General features: G+C 55.5%; 1 protein-coding gene across 1 annotated transcript in view; it reads right to left on the bottom strand.

Annotated features, from left to right (window-relative positions):
* Positions 1-15673, bottom strand: part of ADAMTS2 (ADAM metallopeptidase with thrombospondin type 1 motif 2) — a 208832-nt gene that overhangs the window by 82949 nt on the left and 110210 nt on the right. Inside the window, exon 5 of the mRNA XM_077138156.1 lies at positions 14745-14947. Coding sequence (XP_076994271.1) covers positions 14745-14947 — 203 coding nt within the window. The remainder of the gene's footprint in view (positions 1-14744; positions 14948-15673) is intronic.

Raw genomic sequence — 15673 nt, 5'->3', positions numbered from 1 at the left:
TCCCACGCCCATCCGCTGCGCCTGTCTCCCCGCGGGCGCGCACAGCTGATGGCGGAGGCGCCTCTCAGCGCTGCTCACGGGCGGGTCTCTGCAGGGCCTCGCTCAGAGCCGGCCTTGCAGGTTTGTTGAACGAATGAATGAGCGAGCGACTCGGGAGACTGTGCGGTCTCAAGAGACCGGCCGAGCATGTCGCCCCGCAGACGCCCCTCTGGTGTCCCGCTATCTCCGGGGTCCCGGCTGGGGCGCCGCCTCCCTCCCCAGGCCAGCCCCGGCCCTCCGCGCCCCAGCCCCGGCCCTCGGCTGTGCTGGGGAGGCGTCTCCTCCACCCAGCCCGAGCCGACGTCCTTGAGCTGTCTGAGAAGCTGATCCAGGAATCTTCAAACCTTGGGGGAAATGTTCAAAGCCGTGGCAGTTCTCTGTTCGGAAGAAAGGCCCAGGGCCGTCTCGGGGGAGAAAACGCGTTGCAATGCGCCTTTTGCTTATGCAAAAGTGCAGCCAAGTCTCTGCTCTGGAACAGACAGGCTCTGCGTGAGGAGGCCCAGCTCTGTCTCTCCTGGCAGGTTTCCACCCTGGGGGCCTCCGGAGGCGGCTTGGAACTGCTGAGTTCTCTCCCTTGGGAGGATGGGGGGCCGGGAGGGGGGGCGCTGGTCCCAGGAAGGGCCTCCCCCACCCGCGCAGAGACGCGCCACAGCTGGGGAGAACCCCGGCTGGCTGCAGCTCCCCGTCCCTGACCCCAGCCTTCAGGTCAGCTGCCTGCTGACCTGAAGGTCCCGTGCCAGGCCGCAGGGTGGGCAGAGCGAGCCGGGGCCTGGGGAGCCCATTGCGAGGTCTCAGGCAGCACCCCTTGGCCCAGGCAGTGGCTCCTCTGTGAATCCTGACGGACCTGGGAGAAGACCGTGGCCCCATGGGAGGGGCTGGCCACCTCGACAGAGGCTGAGGACAGAGCAAGCGCCTGCGGCCAGGGAGGGATTGCCGGCTTCCAGCCAGGAAGGTGCTGACCTGTGCGCATCTTGAGGTGCCTCCCGGGCTGCAGGAGTCCGGTTCTCTCAGCAGAACCCGCATGCCCTCAGCAGATGGTCCACGGGCAATGCAAAGTGAACAGAACTGTCGCCAGCACTCAAAGTATCACATAGTCACGCACCTGGCAGAAGGTGCTTTATGAAGGCCATGCCCTGCAGTCGCGGGGAGGCTGTCACCCTGTTCAGGGCTGTTAAATGCAGCCTGGGATGCGTGTGCCAGGGAAGGAGCGGCTTTTAAAAGGGGAATTTATTAAGTTACCAGTTTATAGTTCTAGGGCTGTGAAAATGTCCAAACTAATCCAGAGAAAGACATCCTGACTCAGGGAAGGCCGATGTCTGTCACATGGGAAGGCACGTGGTGACGTCTGCTGGGCTGTGCATCTCCAAACGTCCGTGTCTAGGCGTCTGCTCTCTCTGTCGGCTCTCCAAGCACCTCCACAAGTCTGCGTCTCTGTCGGCTCTGAAGCAGCCGTGTTTTCTCCAAAATGCCTCCCTTTTTAAAGGATTCCAGCAAACTAATGAAGCCCCACCTGGAATGGGCGGAGTCACATCTCCATGGAGACAATCCAATCTACAACACTGAGTCAGGATTAAAGGACCTGGCTTTTCTGGGTACACGGCACGTTCAAACCGGCACACCCCTTCTTCAAGACCAGAACCAAGGACACATCCTACAAAAGGTCCTCCTGACTTCTCCAGCCTGCAACGCCTCCCCTCCGGTGTGGACAAAACTGGTCCGGTACCCTGTGGTTCTCTCTGCAGGACCCCCAGGCTGGGAAGCAAGGTCCCTCCACCTTCCTGGCAACCGAGTTAATGCGCAGAACCCAGAAAAGGTGCAACACTTATTTTCTGGGCAAATAAATGAAATCCTAGAGCGGGGACACTGAAAGAGCAAAGTTGCCTTAAAAAAACCTGCACACTGGTGCAAATAACTGCCAGAGCTGCCCCACTCCCTCTCCTGAATTTGGCAGGCAGGAGTCAGAACCATATGGGCTCTGCTCCATCCTGCTGTGTGATTTGGGGCACATTACTGAATCACTTTGGGCCTCAGTTTCCTGCCTGTGAAATGGACGGAGTGACAGTGTTTGCCCATTAGGGTTGCCACATACTTTTAAAGCATTGATAGCCAAACCCCTGGGCTCAGTCCAAGCCCCGTGAAGTTGTCACTGATTTACAGGAGGGTCAAAAACCATGAGCCTTTTCCCCGGGGTCCTGAACTCTGGGCCACATGGGCATCACTCCCGGGCCCTCGTGGGGGGGGGGTGTTTCTGAGGGACAGGAAGCAACGGGGAGGCCTAGCTGTGGAGATACAGGTACCCCCCTCCATAGCTGCCGCTGCGCTCCACTGTACTTCTTGGTCATGCAGATAAACCACACAAGTTCTGATCCTCGTAACAATTAAGGTATCAGTGGCTGAGAGAGTTCAAATAGAGTCGAGAGGCTCCTCTGGAGGTCACTCATATTCAAGTTTCACCTAGAGAGTGCTACTGCCATAGTTTGCCAAACCCCAACCAACATCATTCCAGCCAACCCTAAAAAACACCCAGGGCTCTGTCTGAGATTCAACAAAGGTCCGTGCACTCGGGGAACTTTCCAGAAACCTACAACCTCCAAATGGGTCCCTGGACCAGGTAAGTCCTGAAACCCAGAGGGCCCAGCCTCTCCAGAACATCAGCTAGTTCCATCCCCCTCCCCATATTATCCACAGCCTCTTCCAACATGAAAAAGTTAGAATGGGCAGAGCCCAAATACTCCTAAAGATTGGGAGAAGGATCAAAGGAGGAGGAGGAGTTATAACAGAGAAGATAGGATTTAACAAATGAGTCTGACTGCTGAGTCATTATATTGATATTTCTTGCAGCTAGAAGGGAAAACCTAAAATTGTGGAACTGTAACCCACACCAAACTCTGAAATCTGTTCTACAACTAAACGTTGAAGTGTGCTTTGAAATTTTTTGCTCTTTTGTATATATGTTATTTTTTACAAAAAATGATGAAGGACACACAGCTCGATGATGACACCATGAACCACTGACTGTATGTGTTGGATGATGACATGGTATGTGAGTATATACTGTATATCAATAAAGTTGCATCTTTAAAAGTTCCATCCTCACAGTCCGAAGGTCTGGCAGCTCCCTCAGAGGCCAGGGCAGCCGGGAGAGTGGCGGGCAGAGGGCCAGGAGAGCCTGGGGTTGGGGCAGGCCTGACCACCCACCGCAGTGAGTTTGGACACTGCACCAAAGCGAAGATGCTTCCTGAGCCCGAGGCCTGCAGGCACCTGCAGCCAGGGTGGCTCTCCCGAAGGCGGGCGCACTTAGGGTGGCCCTGACATGCATAATGCAGGTGCTAGAGCTGCAAAGGCGGTCAGAGTGTCCCACTCTGTGCCCACAGGAGTCCAAGAGGGCTCCATGGAACGAGTCCCCGACCCCTCGGAGATGTGGGCCCCCCTCCGCCTCCATACCCGGCTTGCTGGCATCTCGTGGCTGCAGCTGACACGGGACGATCCCTCCGGCAAGCACAACCCATGCTTCTCACCCTCCTGCTGTTATCCGGCCGAGGGAGCCTGCAGGGGGCCACGGAGGAAACCACGGAAGGGCCTCCAAGCCCAGCGCCCGGCACGAGTGACGGTTCAGCAGACACTCAGGCTTCAGGCCACGGGGAAGGCACCATTACCAGAAAGCATTGAGCCCCCAACCCCCTAAGAGAAGGTTCCATCTTTTTAGACCCTATGCTGGTTTGAAGCTTTTAGGTTCCCCAGAAAAGCCGTTTCCTTTTTTCTGGTCCAGTCTTGTGGGTAGAAACTTTGGATTGTTTCCATGGAGATGTGTCACACCTGATGTGGGTGGAACCTTTCGATTAGATGGAGATGTGCCTCCACCCATTCCAGTTGGGTCTTGATTAGTTTACTAGAATCCTTTAAAAGGGGAGACATTTTGGAGAAAGCTCAGATGCAGATGCTTGGAGAACAGTTGCAACAGAGCCAACAGAGACGCAGACATGTGGAGGTGCTTGGAGAGCTGACAGAGAGAGCAGACGCCTAGACACGGACTTTGGAGATGCAGAGCCCAGCAGATGTCATCATGTGCCTTCCCATGAGATGCTGACAAGCCAGAACCCAGAGCTGTGTCCTGAGGAGCTGAGTGAGGCCCACAGACGCTTAGAGAGGAAGCCGCTGGCACCAGAAGCTGGAAGCAACGGCACCGGGAACAAGGACCAGCAGATGCCAGCCATGTGCCTTCCCACGTGACAGACATCGGCCTTCCCTGAGTCAAGGGATCTTTATCTGGATGCCTTAGTTTGGACATTGCTATGGCCTCAGAACTGTAAACTTTAAACTTAATAAATTCCCTTTTGAAAAACTGCTCCATTTCTGTTATATCACTTTCTGGCAGTGTTTAGCAAACCGAAACAGACTCCAGACTGACCGCACTGCGTCCCTGCCATGTCCTTGCCTGCGTCCCTCCCTGGACCTCAAGGACGGAGCCCACGCCCTCAGCCTGACACAAAATCACTCAGATGTCCTGGGCCTGGACAATCTCATCTCCTGCCTCTTCCTGGACACTCTTGCCTGGGCCACAGACGTGCAGTGTGACATGCAGTACGCCTAGGGACTTTGCACATGCTATTCCACCACCTGGAACAGCGTCGGCACCACTGTGTCCTCCTAGTTTACTCCTGCTTGAGCTTTACAGGGCAGCTGAACCCAGGTATCCACTGAATTGTGAAAAGATAAATAAACTGTGACATCTTCACAATTCTCGTACAGCAGTAAAAAGGAACAAACTACTGATACACACAAAAATTAGATGCAATTTCCAGCACCTCCTGCTCATGAAAGAAGCAGGCTGCGTTGAGAAGGCACTCCCACATGAGAGGACCTCACCTGACCCAGCTACCCCAGAAAGTCTCCCCTGTAGCCCCATACTGCCCCACGCTTGCCTTGTCAGCTCATCAACAGACCGGCTCCCGTGGGCTGGAGGGTTGGGACGTGTCCTGTTCACTTCTGTCCCCTGTGTCAGGGTGGGCCTGGTTTAGACAGAGCAGGCACCAGTGGGCCTGCTTAATCCTACCTTGCCACTGGAGAGCAGGACTCGGGGGGATTTTCGAGGGGCGTGGCCTCCCCTGTCGCCCCACTCCCTGCCGAACCCTATTGCCTACCCACCCCCCTACCGAGGCCCCTCTCCTGGCTCCCAGCACCCTCACACACGCGGCTGGCCCCAACAGCTGCAGCTCCCGGGACAAGCAGGACCAGAGGGGTGTGTGTGAGGGCAGGAAGAGGTCTGGCTCGGCACCCCCGCCTCAGACCAGGTAGCTGTCCTGCGAAGCTGGGAGCTCCTGCTTGCCGTCCCCTCACCCTGAGCCCACACACGCCCCAGGAGCCCTGCTGTGTCCTCTCCACTGAAGAGCAGCAAGTCTCGGGCTCCGGTTTCCAAGCTGTTTTTCTCTTTCCCGAGAACCAGAGCCCGAGGTCACGTGGTTTGCGCCTGCAGCTCTGCGGCAGGTTCACACGACGCCCCCACCCCGCGAGCCCCGGGACCCTCCTGTCCCCACACCGCCTCCTGCTGCCGCCGCGCAGCCCCTGCGACCGCAAAGGCTGGGGGAAATCGAGCCCACATGCCTTCTGACTGTTTGCAGACACTGGCAAGCCTTTCATCAGTCCAGGCCAATTTCTGGATTAAATTAGAAAAGAAAAGAGGAAAAATGTCTGAATCCTGGCACAGAGGGGAATCATTCACTCAACAGAGACGGTCTAAGAACATCCTGTACAGAGGTCCCGGCCTCGGCTCGGATGGCAATGGACACCCCGTGGGGGCTACACGCACTGAGGTCCAGGGAGCCCCCTGCGCTGGGCAGGGAAGGGGCCTCGCGGGTTCCTCCGGACTGTGAACGGTTAGCAGCTGGGAGACGCCTCCTGCCTGGCCAGAAATCTGCCCCTCCTGCTCTGCTGTTTAAAATCGTTACATGACAGCACATTCGATGTCTTTAATCAGAGCCCCCCAAATGGAGCTGGGGGGTCCGCAGGGCTGCCGAGGGTGAGGGGGGTGCTGGGCTCTGAGCAGGAAGGGAGCTGCTCAGCGCCAGTGGGGTGTGGCTGCAGGGGAGCTGCCGAGGCCCTCGGGGTAGCAAGGAGGGGGCTGCGGAGTGGGGGGCCTGGCCGGGACCTCGGAGCAAGCTTGGGGTGCCATTGCTCCTGCCTCCAAGGCCGCCGGATCCCACCCCAGCACACCCGTAACTACCCGAGTGTCCGACGCAAGGGGCACTAGCTGCTTAACTTTTGGGGGGTGGGGGGTGGGGATTCACGTGTCGGGAAATGGAGCGAACTTTAAAGGGCTGGAGCCCCAGCCCGAGGCAGCACTAAGCAGTGCTACAGCTTCCCAAGCTCAGCTTCAGAGTCTCCAGTTCCTGTTGAAAAGCTCGTGTGGACTTTGCTTGAACCCAGCAATTACGTCCAAGCCAGCTTTACCAGAAAACTGAGGTTTGCAATACCCCGGAAACAGCAGCGGCCCTGCAGGGCGGCGTCCAGGGGCCGCGGTGGGCTCTGCCCGGCTGACCTGGGGGCTGCTCCCCAGCAGCAGGCCGAGGCTGGGGCGTCTCGGGGGGTCGCGTACCAGCCACCACGGGGTGGTCTCCTGCAGACACGGAGGGCACAAGGCCAGCAGCTCCCCGCGTCGCCCCCGCAGAGTCCCAGCAATGCAACGAGGCCTCCGGTGTCTCAGGGAGAGAAGGTCTGAAATTGGTGCTTTGGTTAAATGCCATAAGCCACAGAAGAAACTTTAGTCTCAGGCCAAAGTTTTATATTTCTTGCAGTCTTGGCACAAATAGACTTTGCTTTTAAAAATGTATCTGGACACTGTGGGATCGGCAACGCCTTCCGGACCAAAAAGAGGAAAAGAATTGTAACAAAATAAGGTATCAGTGGCTGAGAGAGTTCAGAGTCGAGAGGCTACTCTGGAGGCTGCTCTCACACTAGCTTCACCTAAATATTGCTATTTACCAGGGTTTGCCAAACCCCAACCAACACCATTCCTGCCAACCCTAAAGAACACTCAAGGCTCTGTCTGAGACCCTAAAAAGGCTCTGTGCACTAAGTTTACTTTCCAGAAACCTACAACCTCCAGATGGGTCCCTGGACCAGAGAGGTCCTGAAACCCAGAGGGCCCAGCCTCTCCAGACATCAGCTGGTTCCATCCCCACCCCATATTATCAACAGCCCCTTCCAAGATGAAAAAGTTACGGTGGGCAGCCTGGGAGAAGGATCAAAGGAGGAGGAGGAGTTAGAACAGATAAGACAGGATTTAGCAAACGAGTGTGACTGCTGAGTCATTACACTGATATTTCTTTCAGTCTCCAGCGTCTTGGAGCAGCTGGAAGGAAAAACCTGAAATTGCGGAACTGTGACCCACACCAAACTCTGACATCTGGTCAGTAACTACTGGTTACAATGCACTTTGAAATTTATTTTGTAAATACGTTATTTTTCATAATAAAAAATTTAAAAAAATAAAAGGGGTAAAAAGCCCCTGCAAATGCGCCCCTTTAGCAGCCGTCCTGCGTCCCTCGCCTCGCGCTCTCCTGAGCCTGTATCCGGCGAGGTGCCTCTAGGGCTCCCAGCACAGGGGCAGCATGACTCTGGGCCCCTCTCGTGAGGCCGCCGCATCCAGGCCTGAGTAGGGGCTGGCTCAGCGGCTGGAAGGTCATGTGTAGAAATGTGACACATGACCTGGCCGGGGGGCTCCAGGTGCAGCGGGGGACACAGTCGGTGTCCCAGGGCTGCACGGAAGCCTGGTGGCTCAGGACGGCAGGACGCCCACCCCAGTCAGGAACCCCGGGTCCAACTGTGGAGCACAGCCTACTGCTCCTGGCTTCCACACCCCCAGTCCTTCCAGGAGAACCCTGGCTCACCAGTGCCGGCCTCCCACCACCGCCTCAAGGCCGCCTAGCCATGCCCCTTCCGTCCTTTGCCCGTGTCCGTTCCTCCATGTAGGGATCAGTCCCCCTGCAGGTTCCCCGTCACCCGTCCCTGCCCTACACCCTGCCCAGCCAGGCCTGCTCCCCATCTCCTCTGACCTCTGTGCCCTCTGCCTGGACAGGGGCCGGGGTGCGGGCGAGGGGGCAGGGCCGGGTGCAGGGGCCCCTGGTGATCGCGCAGGTCGTGGCGGCCGTCCAGCCAGTGGCCGCCATCCGGGGCCTGTGCGGGGCGCGGTGCAAGGCCTCAGGGCCCTGGGGATCTCCCGTGTGCCATGGGTGCCCGCTGGGCCCATGGCCAGGGAGGCTGGGTGGGCTCAACTTCCCCAAACCTACCCTGGCCGGGGGACGGGGGACACGCCATCCAGTTAGCAGGGGAGGGGGAGCCCAGCAGCCTCCCAGGCCACACAGCATGTCCCTCCTGGGTGCCGTATGGGGTGGAGAGAGGGACAGCCTAATTAATTCCCACTTGAATTTAGCTGTCTTCAATTCTCCCTCCATCCTTCCTCTCACTTCAGGAGGCAACCTCTGCACGGGCCTGGCGGCTTAACACGGATATGGCAAGAACGGTCAGGTGGTCTGCCCTCCTGCAGATACCCCCAAGGAGTATCCTGGTGCCCAAGGGAGTATCCCAGTGCCTGAAGGAATATCTTAGTCCCAAAGTAGTATTTCAGTGCCTGGGGGAGTCTTTTAGTCCCAAAGGAGTACTCCAGTGCCTGGGGGAATATTTGGTCCCAAAGGAGTATCCCAATGCCCAAAGGAGTATCCCAGGGCCTGAAAGAGCCTCCCAGTGCCTGAGGGAGTATCTTCATTCCAAAGGGGTATCCCAGTGCCCCAGAGAGTATCCTAAAGCTTGAGGGATTATCTTAGTCTCAAAGCAGTATCCCAGTGCCAAAAGGAGTATCCCAGCGACCAAAGGACTACCCCAATGACCAAAGGGGTATCCCAGTGCTGAGGGAGTATCTCAGTACCAAAAATGTATCCCAGTGCCCAAGAGAACATGCCATGCCTGAGGAAACCCCTGACCCCAGGCCTGGGTAATTCCTCTCTTCCTCCTTCTGACTTTCCTGAGTCTTTCCTGTACTTGTCCCTTCTGGCCAGCCTGAGGCACCCTCCAGGAAAGAGCCATAAAATATAAATTGTCTAATTTCAGTGATTTCACACACCATTGAAATGTTTATATCATTTTAAATACATTTAAATACAGGCACTGTACAGTATAAAGATAAGGGATTAAATTCACGGCAATGATTTTAAATTAAATTTTTCTTACATAGTGTAATATCAAACAGCAAAAAAACCCAACTTGACAAGTTGAGGGAGGTCGCGGGAGAAAGGAAGAGCTTTATGTGGCCTCTAACGGCGCGTTTCCCTGCTCTTTGCCTTCTGCATGGGGCCTGGGAATCGTGTAGACAGTTCTGCCTGTAAGCCCAGCATTTCCCAAAGCGGGGATACTGGAAATATCCTGATGATTCTGGTGTTAGCCAGAGGCTGCATGAAATAGCAATGACTCACAGGAAAGAAAGTTGGTGCCTCTGAGCTCTCTTTCTCACTTCAGGAGGCATTCTCAGAGAGGGGCTGCCACAGCTCAGCAAAGCATGGCGAGGGTGCCCGGCGGTGAGGAAGGGGCTGGAGTTTGGAGAAAGAGGCCGCAGACAGTGGGTTTGGGACGTGCTCCCAGGTCCAGCCCAAAGAGGCCCCAGGAGACAATTCCTGAGCACGTCAGACAGACATGGCACCCCAGGGAGCAACCCGGGAGAGATGGAGTGCCTGACCTCATCACACAGCAAAGAGAGCTCTCCAAACGCCACCCGGAAACAAAACAAAACAAAAGGCAAACAGTGGAACTGGGGGAAATCTTTCCCACACAAAGACCAGTCAAAAAGTAAGCCTACTTTAATATAAGGGCTTTTCAAATGAATAAGAAAAACAAAACTAAGACCCCGTAGGAAAAAGGGCATGAATCACAAAAAAACAAATTAAATGATTGCTTTTAGCATATGCTTAAAAAATGATGAGCAGGTAGGGAGACTGCTACTCACAACCAATGTGGGAACCTTCACAGAACATTCTAGAATATGAAGTCTTAAAATATGCATACCTGCTGCCCAGGTATGTTAGCTTGCCAGCTACTGGAATGCGATATACCAGAACTGGAATGGCTTTTAAAAAGGGGAATTTAATAAGTTACAAGTCTACAGTTCCATGGAAGTGAAAGAACCCAAACTAAGGCACCCACAAGACGTTACCTCCACCCAAGGAAGGCCGATGGGTCAGAAGCCCCTCTGTCAGCTGGGCAGTCACGTGCTGGCATCTGCTGGTCCCTTCCTCCTGGGCTCTGTTGCTTTCAGCCTCTGCTCCTGTGGGGGTTCCTCACTTTACTTCTCCAGGGCTGGCTTCCATCTCCTGACTTCCCTTGGCTCTCTCCAGGCTCTGGCTTGGCTTAACATCTCATGGTGATGTCTGCTGGGCTCCAAGCACCTCCAAACATCCGTGTTTCTATTCCCCAAGTGTCAGCATCTGTGTCAGCTCTGCTCTGAAGTTTCTGTCAGCTCTGTCATTTCTGTTGTTTCTGGCTCTCTCTCAAGCGTTTCCTCTTTTAAAGGATTCCAGTAAATTAATCAAAACCCACCTGGAATAGGTAGAGTCACATCTCCCTCTAATCAAAAGTTCATACCCACAATTGGGCAAGTCACGTCTCTGTGGAGATAATCTAATTAGAAGTTTCCATCCTACAATACTGAATCAGGATTAAAAGAAACAGCTGCCACCACAAGACTGAATTAGAACTAAAACATGGCTTTTCTGGGGTACATAATATTTTCAAACTGGCACACTAGGGTTTCCACTTTTAGGAACTCATTTTATTTAGTAGGAAATTATTTAGTAGGAGTGAGAGATCCATCTATAAGGGTCTTCATTGCAGTTCTGTTTCTAATACTAAATAAATAAATAGGGGCCTACCTGACCTCTAATAGGGAAATAAGTTTTGTTGTATGAACGTTATATAAATAACATGGCACATGAAAATTACGTTACAGCTACATGGTGCAATTTTATGCAGTCATTAAAATGAGGCAGTAGAAAATAATTGATAGGAGAAAACTGTAACTATATAAATATATTCTAATTTTCCATCATAAATAATATATTGGCCGTGCTAAATATAGTATATGTTAACAAACAAAAAATGCTATTTCTCTATATTTAAAGAGGCAAAGAAGGAAATTGGACCTGGCGGGCGAGGAAAGGAACGGGTTGGCAAAGGGGCCCTTCCCACTTGCCTGTGCAGGAGGGAAGCAGCACCTCCTGCAATTTCCCACCGCCCTGGAGTCATGATTTGAATCCCTCCCCAGGGCCCACGCCCTGTGCCCCCTAGCACATGGGCCTCTCTCCCACCTGGTTCCTGCCCCAGGGCCTCTGCCGCGCCTGTTCCCTAGCCTGGGGCCCCCTGTCCCTCCCCTCCCACATCTTCCTCTGAGCATTCAGGCCTCTGCTCCCAGCTGACCTCCCTGACCATCACACAAAGCGTGCCACTTTCTCAGTCCGCTCCCTTCCTTAGCCTCCCACCTCCTGCAGAGCACGCAGGAATGACCGTATTCACTTTTCACCTGACTACTGCCTGCGCTCCCCCACCAGAAGGCAAGGCCACGGCCAGCGGGACCAGGCCTTGTTCCCGTCCCAACCCCGTGTGACGACGACACGGGTCCAGCAAACGTCCAGCACAGGCCCAGCAAACGTGCATTCAGTGCGTGGACAGAAGCCAGGTAAGCAGGTCCAACAGGCTTAACGCCGCCCTGGAGGTAGTCCCGTGCTGAAATGTGGCTCCCCAGGGTCACCGCAGCAGGGAAGAGAGACGTGGAGGGGACACGTGTCTGCTAACCAGTTAGCCACGACGTGGCATGCGTCACTCCCTTCCACACAGGCCATTAGCCAGAACTGGCCACCTGGCCCCAAATGGACTGCAGGAGAGGCAGAGAAGTGGAAGGGAGCACACAGGTATTAGACGCAGCTGTGTGTCCACGCCACGCCCCAGCCACGGTTCTGCCCACGGAGAAACCCCAAAAGAATTCCTGCAGGCAGAAGTCACCCTGGGCAGCAAGGGAAACTGAGGCAGCTTCGAGCTGCAGGGGCAGGGTAGACCCCAAGCCTGCGCCCAGCCAGCCTCGCCGCTGCTCCTCCATCATGCACGGTCCAGTCTGCAGCACCGGCCCAGCCCCGGACCCTCCTGCAGCACCGGCCCCTGGGTGCAGCCCCTGCTCAGAACCAGCCCTCGCACTTCGGGCCCCAGGCACGCAACGCACTGGGCTCTGCCTGCCACGCAGCAGGCCAGGGGCCTCTCGCAGGCCGGTCTGGGCCTGCTGCCGTCACATTCGTCCACTATGCTGCTGCTTTCTCTCCAGCGCTGGAAAGCCATGGGCCAGCTGTGCACTCCCCCAGAAGGGGCCGTGCCCCTGACCAGGGCCTCGAGGGCCAGTCGGGACCCCAGCTGCAGTTCCAGGCCGGATGGCCGCACATCTTCCCCAGCTGCGGTAGCCACGGGCCACGCGGGTGCTTAAATTTAAATGCAAGTTAATTCAAATGGATTAAATCAGGGATTCTGCTCTCCCATTGCTTCAGTCACATTTCAAATGTCGAAGAACCAAGACACAAAATCAGAACATCTCCGTCACCCCAGAATGTTCCAGAAGGCTCCCAACCACTCACGCTTCCTTGATACCTGCCCTTCCCAAGGCCACCAGAGGTCTTGCGGCTTGAGACCAGGCCCCACTATTCTCTCGCGGGCGCACAAGCTCCCAAGAGGGGCGCGTGCTCTGAGGGCACTCAATGCCACGACAACCCCAGTCCCAACGCGGGCACTTCGGCAGCCTTGTCCACACTGGGCCCTCGCGGCACCGACCTCCTCCTGTCCCCACACGACCCACCACCCTGCTCGCAATAAGCAATGGTTTACTATAAAAAACGAAGGTACATCTGTGCGACGCAGAGAGAAGACATGGCCCCGGGACTCTCCCCTACCGCGGCTTACCCCTGCACTCCTCTCTGTCACGAGGAAATTCATTTCAATTAAAAAATGTTTATGTTTGTCATGCTTTTCAGGAGAGTAACCATCCCATTATCCAAAGATTCTGTCCCAGTTGGATCAAAAGGGTATGAGTGACAGCTTCTCCGAATGGGGAATTCCTGATATTCTCACAAGCAGTGGGAGCAACCAATTCAACAGGCTGCGCCCTCGATCTTGGGGTTTGGCCCTATGAAACTTATACTGCAAAGGAAAAGCTAAGCCTACTTACAGTTATGCCTGAGAGTCACCCCCAGAGAATCTCTTTGGCCCAACTCAGCAGGTGAACTCACTGCCCCACCCCCCTACATGGGACATGACTCCCAGAGGCGTAAACCTCCCTGGCCATGTGGGACAGAAATCCCGGGATGAGCCACGACCCGGCATCAAGGGATGGAGAAAGCTTCTTAACCATAGGAGGAAGAGAGAAATCAAATAAAATAAAATCTCAGTGGCCAAGAGATTTCAAACAGGGTTGAGAGGTTATCCTGGAGGTTATTCTTACACATTATATAGAAATCCCTTTTTAGTTTATGGTGTTTTGGAGCGGCTGGAGGGAAGTGCCTGAAACCACTGAGCTGTGTTCCAGTAGCCTTGATTCTTGAAGATGACTGCATAACTATAGAGCTTTTACAGTGCGACCATGTGAGTGTGAAACCTTGTGTCTGATGCTCCTTTTATCCAGGGTATGGACAGATGAGTAAAAAAAATAAGGACAAAAAATACATAAATAACGGGGAGGATAAAAGGTAAAAATTTGGGGAGATTGCAATACTAGTGGTCAATGAGAGGGAGGGGTGTGGGACATGGGATATATGAGTTTTTCTTTTTATTTCTTTTTCTGGAGTGATACAAATGTTCTAAAAACAATCATGGTGATGAATACACAACTATGAGATGATACTGTGAGCCACTGATTGTATATCAAGCATGTGTGAAGATTTCTCCGTAAAAATATTTTTTTAAAAAAAGAGGGTAATAAATGAAAAAAGGTTTTTAAAAGAGGGTATGAATGAATAAATTGAAGGTAACTAGTGAAACTGCGAGAAAGTTCCAGACTCCTCCAGCCTGGCCCTGGGGCCTGCGAAGCGAGTGCAGGGGAACCCCCCCCAACACGGGACACCGGACTGTCCATCCGCTGTCCGAGGAACCCATGGTGGGTGTGCTGTTAAATCACACGTCACCACTGCCAGCGTCCAGCTGAAAGCCCACTTTATCTGGAAACCGGAAAGCACTTCCGCCTCCATTATCGCATTCAAGACTCACAACCATGCCAAAAATGGACACTACTGGCCCATTTTAAAGATGAGAAAACCAGGGTTCAGAGGCCTGGACAGTGTTCCCAGAGAAGGGGTATCTCCCTCTTCTTGTGTGCATCTGAGGTTTTTGTTTTTGGAGCAGTGAAAATGGTCTAAAGCGGAGTGTGACGATTGCCTGACTGTGATACACTGTGAGACGCCGCGTTACGCTCTGCATGGGATGCACGGCACAGGAAAACAGCTCCACAAAACCTGCAGGTCACACGAAAGGTCTCTGACGATTTCTAGGAAAATGCCTGGGCCAGGCACGACGAGCTTGGGCGCCAGCGCAAGTGCAGGGGCACAGGGGCCCAGGTCGGTGGCCAGCCGGCCGCCCGCAGACTGGGGCTGCCGAGGCGGGCGGGGTGCGCTAGGGGGGCCCCCGCCCCGACTCACGATGTTCATGAGCGTGAGCAGGTACTTCTGCACGTGCTCCTTCCCGTGGAACTGCACCACCGAGTCGTCCACGCCGAGCAGCACCTCGATGTTGTAGTCGTCCTCCGCGACGTGCCTGCGCGTCCTGCGCCGCGAGCTGTTGGCGCGCTCCTCCAGGACCCCCAGGGCGCGGCTCAGCTGCTCCAGGCTGCCGGGGGAGGGCCCTGGAAGAAGAGAGGGAGCCGGGCTCAGCCGGGGCCTGCCGGGCGTCCCATTACGAACGCACAGCCAGCCAGCCCCGGCCGCGCGGCGCAGTGTCGCGGACGAACGCACCCAGGCGGGGAGAGCGCAGCGGCAGCCCGGCTGGCTCCGCCCTGAGGCCCTCACGTCAACTCTGTGGCCCCCGCGAGGAGTCACTGGGCCCTCAGGACCAAGGACTTAGAGCCCCAGACCGGGGTGGGGAAGGGGCCCAGCTTCCTGCAGCGCTGCACGCAGGCCAGCGTGGGCGGGTGGGCACCTCAGGGTTGCACAGCTGCCAGTGTGCAGGGCTCACACGCTCACGCACTCCAAGAGGCTGGCCTACCCGGTGGCATCGTCCCCCGCTATAACGTGGGGACCCGGAGGCCCAGCCTGTGTCCCACAGAGTCTCTTTTCCCCTCCCAGCGCTCTCTTCTCAGGGCTGCACTGAAGCCAGCCGGCCCTCTCTGGGGGGGCTGCCTGCCCCACGCCCTGGCCAGGACCTGCCCTGGGCCCCAGGGGAGCTGTGCCTTGCCTGCCTCCTAAGTGCAAAGAGCAGGAGTCGAGGAGTCCCCTCTCCGCAGGTCCTCCACAATGGGCAGGTGCTGGGCCCCAGCCCCCAAGGCTCAGAACCCAGCGCCCACCCATGGAGGGCGCCAGGCTGGGGTGAGGCTTCGGCTGAGCTCTGGGGTCCAAGTGGCCCATCTGGCGCA

The sequence above is a fragment of the Tamandua tetradactyla genome, chromosome 20 (genome assembly GCF_023851605.1).
Source record: "Tamandua tetradactyla isolate mTamTet1 chromosome 20, mTamTet1.pri, whole genome shotgun sequence".
Lineage (NCBI taxonomy): Eukaryota > Metazoa > Chordata > Mammalia > Pilosa > Myrmecophagidae > Tamandua > Tamandua tetradactyla.
Note: the sequence above shows the minus strand (reverse complement) of the source record. Positions and strands in the feature narration are given on the sequence as shown.